Source organism: Armigeres subalbatus, chromosome 3, assembly GCF_024139115.2.
Source record: "Armigeres subalbatus isolate Guangzhou_Male chromosome 3, GZ_Asu_2, whole genome shotgun sequence".
In the NCBI taxonomy this organism is placed as follows: Eukaryota; Metazoa; Arthropoda; class Insecta; order Diptera; family Culicidae; genus Armigeres; species Armigeres subalbatus.
The window spans coordinates 74,397,820-74,416,729 of NC_085141.1; the positions used below are offsets into that span (position 1 = coordinate 74,397,820).

General features: G+C 40.1%; 1 protein-coding gene across 1 annotated transcript in view; it reads right to left on the reverse strand.

Moving 5' to 3' along the window:
- Positions 1-18,910, reverse strand: part of LOC134227305 (contactin-4) — a 1,204,188-nt gene that overhangs the window by 145,194 nt on the left and 1,040,084 nt on the right. Inside the window, exon 13 of the mRNA XM_062708688.1 lies at positions 3,814-3,976. Coding sequence (XP_062564672.1) covers positions 3,814-3,976 — 163 coding nt within the window. The remainder of the gene's footprint in view (positions 1-3,813; positions 3,977-18,910) is intronic.

The following is an 18,910-nucleotide window of genomic DNA, read 5'->3' on the forward strand; positions in this document are numbered from 1 at the left end:
ATCAGGGAATCAATATTCGGGCAACGCCTAACAATATACTCTTTGTCATCAACAAAGTTTGTTACTGACAAACGCACCTAACGACAAACCTTTATCCGAACCCGAACACAATATGACAATAATCATTTGTCTTGCTTGCTCTTATATTTCCGAGAATACGATGCTAATTTTGTAATCATTGTTCGATTCTCGAATATTCCCATGAAAGCAGAAAGTATGATAGCATAAACCCGAAATTTGCTCTAGAAATAATGCAAAATAACGGGTTGAAAAGTTAGCAACAAGATTGTCTTCTTTTTTGTTGCTGACAAAATTTTTCGGATCTTTGTCATTATTATCTCCGATAAAGACAAAGCTTTGTCGTTGGTTCGCTTTTGTCGCTTGTTTCGCACGCGCATTGCAGAAAAATTGATTCCCTGCCCATAATACACATATAAGCCTTTAATGGTTAAACGGTAATAGTTTTGTTTATCCTATTACACATTAATAAAAAGGTTTTAGCTCTAAAAAGTAAGAAAAAAAAAATTTCGAGGTTGTTGCCAAAATCGGGAAGAAAATGTTGCCAAAAACGGGTGTTGCCAAAATCGGGGGTAGACAAAAACGGGTGTTGCCAAAATCGGGATGGGACTGTACACCCAAAACAAAAAGTTGCATGGAAACCGCTCAAAGCATGTTATATTTATTAAACCAACTAATTGCATAGTCAGTTTATTTATTTTCTATCAGTACATCTAAACGACTCTTGTTGGTTCCTCGAACAAACAAAATTGAACTTTTTATAGAAATCTCGGAGACGCATGATGTTATATACCAATCGACTCAGCTCATCGAGATGAGCAAATGTCTGTCTGTCCGTGAGAGTGTGTGTGCACTTTTTCAAATAGTAATTCTTAACCTTAAGTTGCAGTACGGGGACCAAACCCTAGTTGGTTACTATTGGATATAATCACAATGGGTCATTGCGTTCAAAACTTACGAAGAAAATGGTGTGTTGGACAATTTAAAGTTGGTTGGTTGATTCGATATGCAGCGTGTGCAAGAGCCGTATGTAGGCAATTATTTATTATATGTATCGCATTAAGGCGAAACCAAATGCCTGGATGAAGAAAGGCATCGTCACCGCTAGGTGGATTAATCTGGTTTTTTTTCTCGTGACCGGAAACGATATCGACTTAATGCAACCTGTGCAAGGGCCTCAGCTTACGACAATCTGTGTATGGAAATAATGTAAGATTATAATAATGTCATGCATTCTGTAGATAAAGTACAGTAAATTGTGTTGAACAGCCTATTGTACTTTTGACTATGTATCGCGTTGAAGCAGAAATTATTGAAAAGTACTTATACTTCTCAACAAGCAACCAACTGTGCACCTCCATAAGCTTAACCACACTTAAATCAAATTAACTCAACAATTTTTCGCTCCAAACCATTCATTCATCCGACCACCATTGTTACGATACGATCCTTCTTCACGGAAATATTGATTAGTTTTAATTTCCTCATACTAACGTGCCGTGACCTTGCGTGTTGACGTGTGACGTAGCGTGGTACCAAAAAACAAAAAAAAATCTTAACAACCAGCTAATACCCTAACGTTAGCGTGCTTACGCTGTAGGGGATCGGCAAAAATGGGAAAAACAACTGCCAACTTTCCTCGTCATATCGGTCGGGAGGTGGTCCCGCATCCACTCGAACTCAACACTTTGTGTACAAACAATTCCACTGTTGGCATGTGCCGTTCCCACTTTCCGTTCACTCGCATATTAATTCTCCTTCATGGTCTTACGACGACGACGACGACGACGACGACGATAACGACGACATCGATGCCGCGAATGTGTGTAATGGGTTAATTGATGGGAAAATGAGGGCGCAAACAGCTTGCGGAGATTTTATGTATCCATCAAGAGTCGTTTGAGCGATAATATTCTTACATTACTTGTTTTACTTTGGTTATTGGTATAGCTTATAAATGATGAACTATCCAAACCATCTAAAGTGTTGCTTTTCTATTGGTTGTGGCTACATCCAAATGTAAATTCCTCAATAAAACGTATTTGGTTCGAGAAAAATGTAAAACGATATATATTTGGCAGCAAGCCCTACCACTCCATTTTTACAGAACTGATAATTCTTTTTTGTAAATATTAATGAAGTAGTGCTCTACATACACCCCGGAAATAATTATAACGCATTCGCGGATTTTCCTATAAAATTGTCATTTTTGAGGATCAAACTATTGATTTCTAGCGATTGGATTGAGGACATATTTGGCATCCCAGCCAAAAATGACTTGAATTTTCAATTAAAGATTGTTTATTGTACGAGCTCTATAAAAGTGGAGTGGCTTTATAACTACATCCAACTAAAACGTGCCTTTTCAGTAAACATGCATAAAAAAAACAAACATTAATTGAAAGCTTAGGTCATTTAAGGCTGGGATGCCAAATATGTCCTCAATATAAACGCTAAAAATCTAAAAATATGAAAATCAGCGAATGCGTTGTAATTATTTCCGGGGTGCATAATCTTAAAAGGCGACCAATATGAAACACTTCTACACAACAGCTTGAAAGATAAAAGTCACAAAGGTGCACGTAGACACTTTTTGCACGATGAAATATGATGCATATAGGCCCTATATGCTTCCTAACTCGCGTCAATGGAGCTAAAATCAATAAAAGTCAAATCCATTGTCTTGGTATGACACCCTTCTCCCTTCACACCCTTCTTGGTATGACGGTCAGCGTTACGTAATATCACTTCATCCAGGATTTAATCATTTGATGTTGCAGTTCAGTTTCGAATGCTGCAGCAACCACCAGCGATGATACTAAAAGGTGCATAATTATAAGCCGGCCGTGAATTACAATCGCATTGTGTCCAGCTCATTTTTCATCCTGCTCGTATCATTGTATCAACGTGACCTCAATTTCAATTTCACCTGGGAAATATAGTGCGTGCATGTCGCTTGGTTGGCACATACCTATTTTGGGTTAGGGACAAAAGGTCGAAAGACATAAGGTCGAAAGGACAAAAAGTCGAAAGACAAAACGTCGAAAGACAAAAGGTCAAAGGGACAAATGGTCGAAAAGGACAAAAGGTCGAAAGAGACAAAAGGTCGAACGGGACAAAAGGTCGAAAGGGACAAAAGGTCGAAAGGGAAAAAGGTCGAAAGAAACAAAAGATCAATAAGATCAAAATTACCCAATTTTTAATAATTATTTAAAATTAATTCAATGAGTGCAAATAATAGATGGATATCAAGGTTTTTTAAATATCACATCGATCTGTAAAAATGGCGCACACCGCACATTAAATACATCAATACGCGCGCCTGCGGCGTGCCCTATTTTGACAGATTGAAGTGGCATTTAGAAAACCTTGATATCCATCTATTATTTGCACTCATTGAATGCATTTTATTTAATTGTTAAAAATAGTGAATAATAAAAGGGCATTTTTTTGCCAACTGTATACGACAACTTTGTCTCGCGCAATACATGTTTTATTCATTTCCTTTTGTCCTTTCGACGTTTTGTCTTTTCGACCTTTTGTCCTTTCGACCTTTTGTCTTTTCGACCTTTTGTCTTTCGACCTTTTGTCCTTTCGACCTTATGTCTTTCGACCTTTTGTCATAGATTCACCTATTTTACAGCAAAAAAAAAACGCTCTACCCCTTCATACGACCTCTTTTCCCCACACCACACCCATATTGGGCGAGCCACAACGCAACAGCACCCGTCGCGTCTGTTCCTGGCTCGCCGTTTGACACTCGGAGCGACGCGTAATGAATGAGCATTTAATTACCTTCTCCGCAGTTCACCTCGAGCGATTCGGACGTCTGGTTGACCAGGGAACAGTTGTAGGGCATCTCCGGTTTGCCGGCGGCAATCAAATGGAACACACACGGCTCCCGCTGCTGTCCGACCGCGTTGTCCGCCCAGCACATGATCGTGCCGTAGTCCTGCTCCTGAAAATAGTGACAGGTCGAGAAACAGCATGAGCGGGAGTGAGATATAGACAAATACAGATGGGAGGGTCTCATAACGGTTGCTTTGTAGAATTAGCAAGAAGTGTGGGATCGGGAGGGTGGGTGGTGGTCGGAAAAGTGATGAGGTCAAAGTGTGAATCGCATGCGATTTGCTCCAGGAGATAATGAAATAATAAATATGTGATGTATGTTTGCACTATTGTCATCAACTTGTCCGTTCCAGTTCAGTTCGTTTGGCACTAGGATGGGACATATGTATTTAATTAGGCTTGTTTTTGCTAGAGTGGGTAAACGTGTGTTTGAATAGATAATTTGTCCGGATACTTGGCATTAAAAGCTAGTAAGGTTTCTATACGTTTGTTAATTTAACTAAATACGTTCATTGAAAAATACTCAAATAGTATGATTCACCCGTGTAAGACCAGCATAATTTGACGCTCAGCACGTCCACCTCATTTTTATTTATATGAGTAAGGGAGCGTCCATAAATTACATAACGTTTAGAAGGGGAGGGGTGTTGCCCAAAGTGTAACAACAAATACAAAAATTTCAGATGCTTCATACAAAAATAGTAATATGGGGGGGAGGGATGGAGTTTGAAAAAGACCAATTTTTCCGATACGTAATTAATGGATCTAAAGTTCTCATACAGATATCGTAAGAATAGCTAGCAAAGTTGTTGAGTCTCATGCAATATTTGAATAGGAATCTGGTACTTTCACATATGTCCGGTTCTTATACAGATTTCATTAGGTTTTTAAACAGAATTGTGACAAAATCTAGCACGATGTCTCACGAGGGGTGTACTTGCGGGTATGATGTCCATCAAACTGGTAATAAAGGAAGCCGAGTAGTGCTGCGCTCTAAGGAGCACCGCAGGGATATTAAGGCAGCAACGGTAGCCAAATGGCAGAGATAAGTAATAGGAGAACTTGTCTGCCTAGTCCAAAGCGTGTCAGCCTGGATTAACAGGGGAGCGGAACTATGGCCTGAGCCTTATAATTTTGTTACATTAAGTTGTCGTCGGATAATTCTAAATTTCCTGAATAATGTTCATTAATATAAAATAAAGTAGAACCAATAAACACGAAATGCAAAACATACACTTTTATTAAGGTGGACCACGCTACAAGAAAAAAATCAAAATCTTTGTGGATGCTCAACGGGCATGACGTTTACATATATGAGAAAAATCGATTGAATTCATATATGGAAAAATGGATACATTCCACTTTTGTTCCTCTTGGTGGCGCTGTAGTCATTCAATTTCGCTCATTATTGACATTTACAATCTTTACATTATTCTGAAGATTCTCCCGAAAACTGCGAGTGATTTTTTCAAAAAATAAAAAAGTTATAATATGTATTTATTTATTTATTTATTTATTTATTTATTTATTTATTTATTTATTTATTTATTTATTTATTTATTTATTTATTTATTTATTTATTTATTTATTTATTTAATGTGTTTATCAACAGGCATCTTACAGCCCAAATGATTTTATATAATGCTATTCAAACTAATACTAAAGCGTACAGGCTCTTAATGGTTCAACAAGTTACAAAATAAACGAAAAGTAGAACTATGTAGAAGAGCAAACAAATTGGAAAACCTTCGTCTAAGATTAGAACGACTAACACTAAAGTCGAACACTGAAGCCACTCTGTTGAAGATCCTTTGCAATCCAGTAATCGCACCGTGCATGCTGTAGTTGGTGCGTTGGAAAGGTAAACGGAGCATGAGGTTATTTCTCAAAGACTGAGGGGCAACGTTAATGTTCACATGCCCAAGAATCGTTGGACAGTCTAAGCGACTTTGAAGAGCGTCGGCGATGAACAAAGCCCTCGCCGTATTCCTACGCACGTACAGGGGCTCCAGATGTATTAGTTGGCAACGATCGTGGTAACTCGGCAGATGAACAGGGTTTCTCCATGGTAATTTGCGTAGTGCGTAGCGCAAAAACCTGCGTTGTACCGACTCGATTATCTCAACGCTATTGTTGTAGTTTGGGCTCCAGACTTCAGAACAGTATTCTAAGATGGAGCGCGATAAAGAGCAGTATAACGCTTTCAGGCAGTAGATGTCGCTGAAGTTTTTGGCGATTCTGAAGATGCATCCGAGAGATCGAGAAGCTTTAGCTACAACATACGATACATGCTGTTTAAATGTGAGTTGGGAATCCAAGATAACTCCCAGATCCTTAATATTGTCCACGCGTACGATATCTGCGTTCAACAAACGGTAGCTGAAGTGAATCGGATTTTTTTTCCGCGAAAAGGAAATTACTGAACATTTCTAAGGGTGTACCATCATACGGTTGAGTCTGCACCAATCAGCGAACAATTCAAGCTGCTGTTGGAGAAAGCAACAATCTTCTGTTGAGCGAATTAGACAAAACATCTTGAGGTCGTCAGCGAATGACAATCGTGGTGCCTTCAAAGCTAGATGCACGTCATTGAAGTACAATAGAAAAAGGAATGGACCCAAGTGGCTACCTTGAGGTATCCCTGATGTTGAAATAAAGCTGGGAGCCTGGTTATCTCCAATGATAACCGCGGTCTTGCGGTCTGTGAGGTATGAACGGAACCAATGTAGGAAACTACCGTTAATGCCGAACTTGTTCATTTTTGCAATCGCAATGTCGTGATTCACTTTATCGAAAGCAGCGGCCAGGTCCGTGTAAATCACATCGGTTTGCGCACGTTGTACCATACTATTTGTTATAAAGGAAGTCAGGCAGAGCAAATTAGTAGCTGTCGATCGCCCAGACGTGAAGCCATGTTGGTCGTTACTGAGAAACGGTTTGCAATGGGCCTCAAGTGGCTCCAAAATAACCAGCTCGAATAATTTGGAAACAGCGTTTAACGAAGTGATCCCGCGGTAGTTATTGATATCGCGTTTGTTGCCCTTCTTGTGAACCGGAAACATGTTTGCAGTTTTCCAGCAAGCAGGAAAAATACCACTATTGATTGATGCTTGGAAGAGAAGAAGTATCGGGGTCACCAGAACGTCCAAATGTCTTTTCAGTAGAACCGAGGGAAAACCGTCGGGTCCCGGAGAGAAGCTACATTTAAGCCGAGAAGAAGCACTGATAACCATCGTTGCATCAATGTCGAAGGCGCCAAGAGTTTGGTTGACGGTCGGAGCAGTAATCGCAGCGTTCTCAATTTCCACGGCTGTTAGTACCTCGTTTGAGAACACGCTCGAAAACTTCTCGGAAAAGAGCGAACAAATGTCCTGGGTCGTAGATGCCGTGTTGTCATTGAGCGTCATGGAGGAAGGTAATCCAGATTCCTTGCGTTGCTCGTTGACGTATTGCCAGAAGCGTTTAGGATGCGATTTGAGGTTGCGTTGAATATTAAGTTGATATCGAGAGTAACACTCCTTACTGGCTCGCTTGTACTCATAATTGAGCCTAACATAATGGTTGCGCAGTGAGACTGAACGATGCTTGGAAAACTGCCGTAAAGCAGCTTTTTTAGTAGTTTTCAACCGTCGCAGCGAACTGGAGTACCATGGAGGACTAACTATCTTACGACAAACTTTCTTTGGAACGTGTTGATCAATGACGTACGCCAAGACATTGCAAAAAGTTTGCGCTCCGATATTCACATCTTCTAGGTCCAGGATGTTACGCCAATCGATGGAAGACAGTAGCTCAGTGATGTTATGATGGTCGGCTTTGCGGAAATCGAAAGATACGGATTCATAAGAGGTATTGAAATCATGCGTCAATCCGAGGTTGACCACGACGAGCAGCAGCGGATGGTGTGCCACTGATTTTACTAGCGGTGCAGGTGCAATCAGTGAAGATGTAGCTGTGCTATGATCACTGATGAAGCAGAGATCAAGGTGACGATTATTCTCGTTGGCGATGGAACTAACTTGAACTAATGCTGCTGAATTATAACTATCGAGAAGCTTTACCGCTCCGGTGTGTAGAGAAGAATGATCTGTGTCTGGATAGAGATAGCCGTTGGGTGTAAAGTAAACGTTGGTTTTTCAGATGGGGGAAAACGCACCATCCAGCTATTCTACATGCAGAATCGATCGGATCGAGGTGCTTCGATTTACTTGGTGTGTTCGATACTAATTTTAAAATTATCGATATTGCGGCTCACTACTTTCTCCGATCGACTTTGTATGCGAATTTGTTGGATGATACGTTTCACCTCGGGCGAGTAACTTATTTTTTTCAACTTTTTCCATATAGGTATAACTTTTTTGTTTTTTTGCCTTTCTCGTACAACTAAGTTGTACCGAAAGGCTATCATTTCACTCCAAATTCGAACTTTTGATAGAAGTCCCGGAGACCCATAGTGTTATATACCATTCGACTCAGCTCGATGAGCTGAACAAATGTCTGTCTGTCCGTGTGTGCGTGTGTGTGTGTATGTGTGTGCGTGTGTGTGTGCATAAAATGCCATAAAAAACATTAGCCAAATTTTCACATAGAAACTCTTAATCGATTTTCTTGCAACAAGTTGCATCCGACAGAGACTAAAACGCTGTTGATTACTATTGAATTTCATAATAATTGCAAATTGCAAAATATAGATAATATTAAAATAGTGATGAGACATAGTCACATAGAACAATAATGTGTTATGAAAAATGCCTTGCATCTATGAATATTTTTAAAGTTTATCCGTGGCTTGCTTCCATTAAGAGTTTCATCGAACTATAAAGATGCTCGTGTTGCACGCATTTAGGCGTAAGTATGCTCTTCGTTGAGTTTCATAGTACTATGAAATTGTCCGAAAGTCAAAATTCGAACATAGGAAATTCGACAAACTTTTGGCAGCGCCATCTGTCGTCTACTAGTGTAAATTTTCTATCATAACATTAGACGGTGTAACTGTTTTTCCTTTCTTTTACATCATCGAGGTGTAAGCGTAAAGGCTACATTTATTACCTTCTTCCGCGAGAAAGGCGCCATCACCGCTAGGTGGATTAATCTGGGGTTTTTTTTTGTCAAAATCACTCGCGGCTTTCTGGAGCCTCTTCGTAATAATGTAAAGATAGTAAATGTCACTAATGAGTGGGACTAAATGGCTACAGCGCCATCTCGAGGGAAAAAAGTGGAATGAATCCATTTTACCATATATTCAGTCGAATTTTCCCATATAAACTTTATGCTCGTTAAGCATCCACTTAGCTGAAATTTTTACTGTAGCTTCTGGGAGTAAACAAAAATATTTTCAGGGGGTACACGTCTCGAGAAAACGATTTTGAATTTGTTCATATAAGAGTGGCCCACCTTAACTTTCATTCTTACTAACTTTCCATTTTCGAAAATGTGTATGCTTTTTTATTCATCTGAGTCTCACTCTTTTTTGGGAGCGGAGCTTAATTAATGTAATATTTATTTTCAAATCAGTTAATTTTTTTGGGAATATGTTTTATGTTTGATTCAGCATGTTTTACAACAACCTCTGGAAAAACAAATGGAGGTGATAACATTATTGTCCACACTGCACACAAAAACAAGATATGGCATGTTTTGCTCTATTTTACGAGTTAATTTAGCCCCGTTTTCTTATTACATTCATACTTGGCATAAAACGTTTTGTCACAACTTTATGTACAATCGCCGTAGTGTTCAGTTGAAACTGCAGAATTTAAGGTCTCCGGATCCCAAGACTTGTAGTGCAGTACGTTTTTGGCGCCACTTCTACCGAGTTTGTTTTTTGGATAAAGCATTTAGTTTCTGTCGTATAGAAATTTTTAATTTCGTTCCCCCCTAAACGCTGGGTATACACCTTTGCGTGGTGTGTTACGGTGTAAGATTTACCACGGTGACATTGTCAGCTACAGGAAAATCCTGACCCAACGAATACCTTCCCCAATAACCAACTCCATGATACTTATGAGGGCGTCGCTGAGTCGGGGACCTCTCGTTAAGTAAGTACTACATCAACACTTCTTTCCCCTCCCAAGTTACGGTGAAGATAAGCGCGGCCAGGAGTAGTAATTCTCATGCTTTTGTGATTTTTATCCTAGATTGAAATCAAGGACCACACCCACCTTGATTTCTGATAGCAATCTGAATAAGGATTTCAAAAGAAAAACATGAGTATCACTAGTGTCCAATCTACGAAGTACACCGTAACTTCCCAAGTAACATTTTGAATTCTATTTGGATTTATTCAAGTTTTATTGCAGTTTTATGAAGGCGATTTGGTTCAGACAAAGTTCAATATAAACAAGTGTAAACATCAGCGGATCTAGATAACGAAAATACATGCTGTCAAATTCCTTAGTAATCTTTACAGGGTTTTATGCTGATTTTTCATGCCATCATAAGCTCACTTCGATAAAACTAACAAGTTTTAAGCGAACCTTGGAAAATAGTCTTGAACACCTTCTCAAGAGTGGTCCTCATTTGTCTTATAATGGTTTTATGGCTGTCTTGGAGCAAGCTTGTAGAAGAATTGGTTTTAAATGTGGTTTTAAGGCACAAGTCTAGAAGTGTGCTTCAAGTGCATCATAAAATTAATTTTATTACTTGGGTATGCTGTGAGTGAGTAGTGCGAAGTGAGAAGTGAGACGTCTTACTACTCACTTCTTACTTCTCACTTTTCACAGTGGGATGTGAGAAATGAGGAGTGAGACGTCTCACTACTCACTTCTTACTCCTCATCTATCACTTCTCACTGTGGAAAGTGAGTAGTGCTAAGTGAGAAGTTAAACGTCTCACTACTCACTTCGCACTACTCACTTTTCATAGTTGATTCGGCTGAATGACCTATTCGGTCAAATGACCTATTCGGTCAAATGACCTATTCGGTCAAATGACCTATTCGGTCAAATGACCTATTCGGTCAAATGACCTATTCGGCCAAATGACCTATTCGGTCAAATGACCTATTCGGCAAATGACCTATTCGGTCAAATGACCTATTCGGTCAAATGACCTATTCGGTCAAATGACCTATTCGGTCAAATGACCTATTCGGTCAAATGACCTATTCGGTCAAATGACCTATTCGGTCAAATGACCTATTCGGTCAAATGACCTATTCGGTCAAATGACCTATTCGGTCAAATGACCTATTCGGTCAAATGACCTATTCGGTCAAATGACCTATTCGGTCAAATGACCTATTCGGTCAAATGACCTATTCGGTCAAATGACCTATTCGGTCAAATGACCTATTCGGTCAAATGACCTATTCGGTCAAATTACCTATTGGGTCAAATGACCTATTCGGTCAAATGACCTATTCAGTCAAATGACCTATTCGGTGAAATGACCTATTCGGTCAAATGACCTTTTCGGCTAAATGACATATTCGGTCAAATGACCTATTCGGTCAAATGACCTATTCGGTCAAATGACCTATTCGGTCAAATGACCTATTCGGTCAAATGACCTATTCGGTCAAATGACCTATTCGGTCAAATGACCTATTCGGTCAAATGACCTATTCGGTCAAATGACCTATTCGGTCAAATGACCTATTCGGTCAAATGACCTATTCGGTCAAATGACCTATTCGGTCAAATGACCTATTGGCAAAATGACAATTTCGACCAAAAGGTATTCGGCCAAACGGCCCTTCCCGGACTTCGCAATACGCTCGGCTGGAATAGAATTCGCCGCCATACAAAAATGACAATCAACAAAACGCTCTTTAGACCGGTAGTTCTCTACGGACACGAGACCTGGACGACGCTCGTGGAGGTCCGACGCGCACTGGGAGTTTTCGAAAGGAAAGCGTTGCGTACCATCTATGGTGGAGTGCAGATGGCGGACGGTACGTGGAGGAGGCGAATGAATCACGAGTTGCATCAGCTGTCGGGAGAACCATCCATCGTTCACATAGCAAAAATCGGAATACTGCGGTGAACCGTGCACGTTACCATAATGTCAAAAAATAATCCGGAGAAAATGGTTTTCGACAACGATCCGACAGGCACAAGAAGGCGAGTTGCGCAGCGAGAAAGGTTGCTCGATCAGGTCGATTTGTGGACCCTCCGTAGACTGCGTGGTTGGCGACGTGCAGCTAGCCTAGCAGCACACATGTTCCACATAGGTTACTGCAAATCATATGTAATTGGATTCAGTCACAATCAAGTTGCTGCAACCAATTTTGTCTGACTTGTGCTGAATGGAGAAGACTTTCATGTATTGCACAGGCCGCTCCGGCATTAGTCTGCGAAAAAAACATCGGTTCACCCTAGCAACCCTATAACTAGAGACCGACGGAGTGAAAAACTGTCGAAATGGCAACGTATGAAAATGCATGAAATCATGAAAATAATACTGGCAGCACTTGAACATTTTGCTTGCCTCTTATGGATGCAAAATGTAAACAAGTCGAATTGGAACCGCTTTTGACGGTTTGATTGGAAACAAGATGGCGTTTTTGCCGATCTCTTATTATAGTATTTCTAGTTCACTCTTTCCTTCTTTTCAATGCCAATGGTGGCCCTGAAAAGAACCGATTTAATTCTAACAAAGCGCCTTTCCAATTGCAAACAGCAACCAAGCTACCATGTCAGCCACTGAAACAGCCATCGGAGAATCTGCATCTGAGCGCTCGCACGAGGCATGATTCCGGCATCATAGGAAAGCGACACGAGCTAACTAACAGCAATAAAACTTTTGTTCGAACTTTGCGTTGATATTTTATTTTATGTTGCTACTTTCCGACGGTTACTCGATGATTTTCGCTAAGACACCACCAAATAGAATACATTTTCATCATCGGCACTGGTGGCACCTTTTCATCACAAAAAAAAATCTAGTCCTGAAAAGAACAGATTTTCTTTTCACCATGCGCCTTTATCATAACTAACAGCAACCAAACGTTTGTTTGAACCCTGCGTTGAAATTTTACTTGGTGTTGCTGCGGTCGAGATGGCCACTTGATGAACTACTTTCTGCTGGGACCTCTGGTACCGACACTGTTGCGACAGATGAGTGCTGCTGTCGGCGGCGGCCACTCGTCATTGAGACCACGCTGCTGCTGACCAAAAAGCTATCGCTACCATCGTTGAGGTTGAATAATCGTCGATCATCACCGATGTGATGGTTATTCGCTAACACTGCTACCAGCGCCTCCATGCTGCTGTGTCCGATCTGCGTGACATCTTGTTCGAACTGAGGGTTAGATCCAAACCCACAAGTTGTTTGATTTTGATGTCTGTGCTTGCGATGCACGTACGGGGTTGGTTGGTTTACCCATTTAAAAAGTTTTTACCAATTATCGATGATAAAATACACCCCATTCTGTTTTTACACGGCCGTGTAAAATAAGTCTTATACACAATTTTTGCAAAGATGCTCCATTTTTCATGACTTACCGAGAAATCATAATAGTAGTTTGTGCAACAAGTTGCAAAAAGATGATTTTTTTAGCACGAGTCGTACGTTTATCAAACGAGGCTTGCCGAGTTGGATAAATACTACGAGTGCTGAAAAAATCGAATTTTGCAACGAGTTGCACACGCTCTTTTTTGCAATGACGGAAAATGGACTTTTATTTGATAAATTCGTACCAAAATTGTAGTCTAATTTACTCCACATGGTTATTCTCGCTAATAAATTATTTTGCTGTCGAGAACAATCAGGTTCCATGGCACCGCGCCACATTGCTTAGTTCGATGAGCCGTGAAGCGATAGATGTACTTGACTTTGGAAATTTTTGATGTCATATCCATCAATGTATTCCATTTATTAAGCGACGCAGAGAATACATTTTTTGAACACTTCCCCCTGCTCATTCAGCAATATGAAGTCAAGTAACTACTGTTCTGATGTTGGTTTTTCATTATAGCACCCAAATGAGTGTTATAATGAATATTATGCAACCCATTTGAGTTGCATAATGTTCATTAAAGCACCCATTTCGTTGGTATGGAAAAGTAGGCCGTTTTATCACTCAAAGACGAACTGTAAACCAGATATTATGATCAGGAATTGCAAAAAACTTTTTTTTACATGGATTTTAGAATTTTGAACTGATAACTTTTTTTTACACGGAACGCATCCCCAGTGTAAAAAAGAATCAGGTTAGTTGAAAATCAGTATTTTCTTAACAATACAAAGAAGCGTTGACTCTTCCTTGATGGAATGGTGAAGGAAATGGAAATCCATTGAGAAACGACTGAGATATTATCATTAAAAGTCTATAACATTTTCATGAAGGCCTCCGATTTGCAAAGTGTACCCTGGTATCGAAAACAGAAACGTAGTCCTATGTCAGAAGTGCATGCGAAGCTTGTCCAGACCCACGTCGAAGCGCAGTTGGAGATTACTTGCACAGTGCAAGGAAATAATTTGTCAAGCAAATTGAAGAACATGCTTGAAAAGAATGAAGATATATCGGTTGGTGCGAACAAGATAGATCGATCAGGCGGAAGTACGTTTATGAACTATGTGTTTAGCAATGTGCCTCTGTAGACCAGGAAACATTCAGTTCAAAGCTCAAATAAAAATAATAATAATTGAAAAAGGACTTTTCAAGCACTAGTAGACAAGTGTTGTGCTGTGTAATGACGAACTCTATAAAAAATATCATCGAATTAATGCTATAAATGCGAAGTACACCAGTCCATTGCACATTGCGTTTATTAATTATTTGGATAGCCACAGAATAGCTAAATCCAACAAATAAACCACTATTTCTACGCTAATGCTGTGGCAATCAGTTGCCAATAACCCTCCGCTCAAACCACGAAAACCGATTGTAAATCCTTTTATTTATTTCGAACAATCACAACCTAATCCAGTTTGATGGAGCAATCGGAAGAAGCTTTGACCGTGCTTAGGGCAGCTGTATTGGCTTGGCAGCATGTCCCATGACACTGAGCTACTGCCGCTATACTGGCGCTGATAATGCGAGCGGACGTGCTTTCGCCGGGCGAAGAAGTGTGATGCAAGTCGAGCTCATAAATTTTCGATCGTAATAACATATTTTCCTGCTTTTAATCCTCCTATAATCCAATATTCTCCGCTTCGCTGCCCAGTTTCATATTCGTTCGATTTGTTTCATTTTGGTGGAAAATACGAGCAAAAGAATACAATTTTTCCTAACAATAATCAATTTCTGGAATCGTAATATGTTGAAAGCAATGGTAATCAACTCGAAAAATATAATCGACCGGATCTATAGATCTTTTATGCATGTGATTGTAGAGAAAAATCTGGATTTTCAAACCGCTTCTAGGTAATCACTCTAGTTAGTAATAGTGGTGAAATAGTGTCTGTTGATAGTTTTGACCCGAAGTATGATAGGTGGCAAACATACAAGGATTTTAATTTTGGCCTCAAACCATTGAGACCAATCTTTTTATGGATTCTATTTTGTTGCTAGAATGTGGATCACCAAAATCATTGTCTCTGAAAGTGTGTCTTTTGATATTCAGATATTCAAAACAATGGGTCGCTCGACTTTGAAATAATATTATAATTACTGTATAGGAAGTAACCTTCATGCACAAGCACGTTCAATATGGCGCCCCAAGAGACTGAAACTCTCCTCGGTCACCATCAATTAATTTTGTGCTGTAAATATCGTATAAAATTATTAATGTTATTGAATTAAAATATTGCCCTGCTGCAATCTATTGTCCACACATCCAGTCACGTTCGCTTTTGTTGGGCCTTGCAAGTCTCTGACCGACTAGATTAATTAGAGCCACGTACGGTGTGTATGCTCCGACGCTGCCTGTTTCCTCGCGGCAGTAGTTAGAGTGCGCATTATGCATCGGGATAAAAATAATATGTTAATTACCACTGCAAATTAGCTCGGGAAAGCTGCTGGCAGCTTAGAGGTTTCCAATGCACTTGGGATAGGCGAGTACTCACCTCAACGTTGGGTGGATTTTGAAGTGCACATGTTCATGCTTTGATGTTAGCGGTGAGAACCAATGAGAATGCAAAACTTACAAACACAATGCATTTTTGATTGCACAAATTTCCATCAACACAAGGAAAAACGTTTTTTCGTATATGTTTATTAACAAAAGCAAAACGGCAAAGAAATATAAACAGAAAACACTTTCCAGTATCTGTAAGCTAAAATTGAATTGCTTCGAACACGATGACAGTATACGATGATGCGGTTTGCAAATGATTTGTTTTTGACCGAGATACAGTATTGGAAATGGGAAAGAGGGTCAAGTCTTTTCAGTTTTCCCTGCTACGGTTGATAGTTGAGTAAATCAGTGAATCAGAATGACCAACTAGAGACCTTCACGTTCAGACAACTGCTTCTCTGTTATCGCTTCGTTGCACCGACTGATTGTAGTTGGTGCAACGGTGCGATAGCGGAGAAAAATCATTCATTTTTCATCACATGTAAAAAGCATTGCCCTATTAAATGCAAATTTGTAGTCGCCCACATATGGACATCCTGCGAGCTCTGAGCAGGGGTAGTAAAAGGTGTAGTCCAGTAGACAAACGGCCCGACCAAAATGTGCCCACCAGCAAGGCTTCATTTGCCCGTACACTGCAGTCTATCAAGCCTTGGCAAACAGGAAAAGCCATTTTGTTGGGGGAGATATTGCGATCTGCAAGCGAAATACCGTTCTGATTGATAAGCCGAACAGATTCACTGCATAATCAGTTTTATGGCCTCCATATCCAGAAAATACATAATTACACATTTTTGCCATGTTGATTGAAGAATTTCAGTTTCTAGTTTGACGATGTATGCGCGAAGGATTGCTATTCAATTCAATATGTATATTTTTTCTGAATTGTAACTGAAATGCTCGAAATCACGTTGATTTCAACAGGTTTGTTTGAAATTGATCATTTCGTGTTCGAAAGTTATTTAATTGAAACAACTTCCGATTTTGATGCCACTCAGACATTTTGATAAATGGTATGTGCTCAAGTGTTCGGAATATGAATCCAAACGGTTGCATAGAATGCAAAAACTCACAACTGTCCACTTGACCCCACAGCCGGTGGCACACTGTTCAAAATCGATTGTGCCAAGGTGAGTGAGCAATACGCTCGCAGTTCAGTGCCACCACCAATCTACTGGATCGGTATTTAGATGTGGAGGATGTACATACATAGGTAGGAGGTGGCCGGCTTTTGTGTTGGAATAATTTTCATAATTGGCACCTGTTATTTACGGTATGCTATTTTATCATAAACTGTATCATCATCGTCGCCATCATCGTCATGATTATGGCCATCGGACAGGCACGCATCATCATAAATACTGGATGTTTGGGCACGGCTCGTGGGCCAGTTGAATGCACGCGGTGAAGCTGGTAAAACCGAGTTGATAGGGCACTGAAACACTGAATAATGAATTGAAATGTTGATGAAGTGGCAAACTTATCAATGTTCAATTCCTGCCTTTCAAATGCGGCTCTTTTGATGTTTGCCTTTGTGTAAAAAAATGATTTTTCTTCATTTCGAAAATATTGTTCACAGTAGAGCTCGATAAATAACAAAAAAAATCTTAAGGGTTGTGTACAAGACACGACCGCCCGACGTAAACTACGTAAAACAGTTTGGTGAAATGAAGAATCTAGTGCCAGAATACATATTTGCAGCAGCTCTCTACAATATGCGCTCGTTATTCTGCTACGAATGGCACCGTAATTCTTCTACGACGCCGTACTTTGAATAAATTCGTTTTAACTTGACTGCCACTGAAGCCATCCATGCGAATACATGTTTGTAGCATCTCCCTCCGACGCGCGCTCGCGATTCTGCTACGGACGCCAGGCAACTTTATGGCGTCTCCAAGTGGTTAATTTGCACTTTGAAAACAATTCGCCTCGCCTCAATCTTCCTTTGTATAGAATGGAAGCCCTGAGAAGAACCGATTTTTCCAATATCCCATATGTATTTGGAATAAAATTTGCTCAGCAACTACGCCGATGCTTAGAGATGTCGTAAAATCTCGATTAATCGATTAGTAACTAATCGATTACTCTCGATTCATGACGATTATTGAATCGATTAATCGTTGGGGAGTAATCGATTCAAAATTAATCGATTATCACAACAAATAATCGATTAATCGAAGTAATCGTTTAATTTGCGACATCTCTTCCGATGCTGGGACCGCTCTCCGCGATATTTCAAATGAAATGGCAAGCGCGCGGGGGATAGCAGTTGTCTTATAATCAATAAAGATGGCCCATTAGTCCCGCCTCTTTGTTGTCCGGTATGACTGCAAATATTGTGTACCCGTCACACACTCACTAGAGGGGCGTGGCTACAGGTTTAACTTTATTGATTAAAAGAAAGCAGCTCTTCCGCGTGCGCGAGCCTTTTCGTTCGACATGTCGCGAAAAGCAGATCGCAGTCCCACCATCGGCATCGGCGGAGCTCCTACCGGAAATCTTATTCTTACTGATGGTGTGGGTCGTGCGGTCGTCGTCATCAACATCAGCAGCGCTCAGATTAAAATTTTCTTCTCTGAAGTACTAACGAGAGAGAAAGACGCTGCCGAAAATTATTCGCGTAGCAGTAGCAGTCAAGTGAAATATCCCCCCAAGATTATAATTTTAGTAGATAGTCTGCTACTTGCTTCAGGTTTTAATTTCATCCATTCGAATACATATTTGCAGCTCCTCCTTCTGACACGCGCTTGCGATTCTACTACCGACGGCAACATTCTGCTGTCGCTAAGCGATTATAATTTGCACTTTAGGAAAAACTCTATTAGGTTTAACCTTCGCTTCCACAAAATTGTGATCTATCGATCGATTGTTAATAATCTGTCTTCCTAATCACAAATTGCAACAAAACCAATAAGGAATCTTGATAAAATTTCACTTGGCTGCCACTGATCCGTACATAATGGCGTCGCCAAGCGATTAATTTGCCCTTTTAATAATATTTGCCTCGCCTCAATCTCCCTTTGTATAAAATGGTAGCTCTGAGAAAAACCGATTAATTCCAAATAATGCATATTTCGAATCAC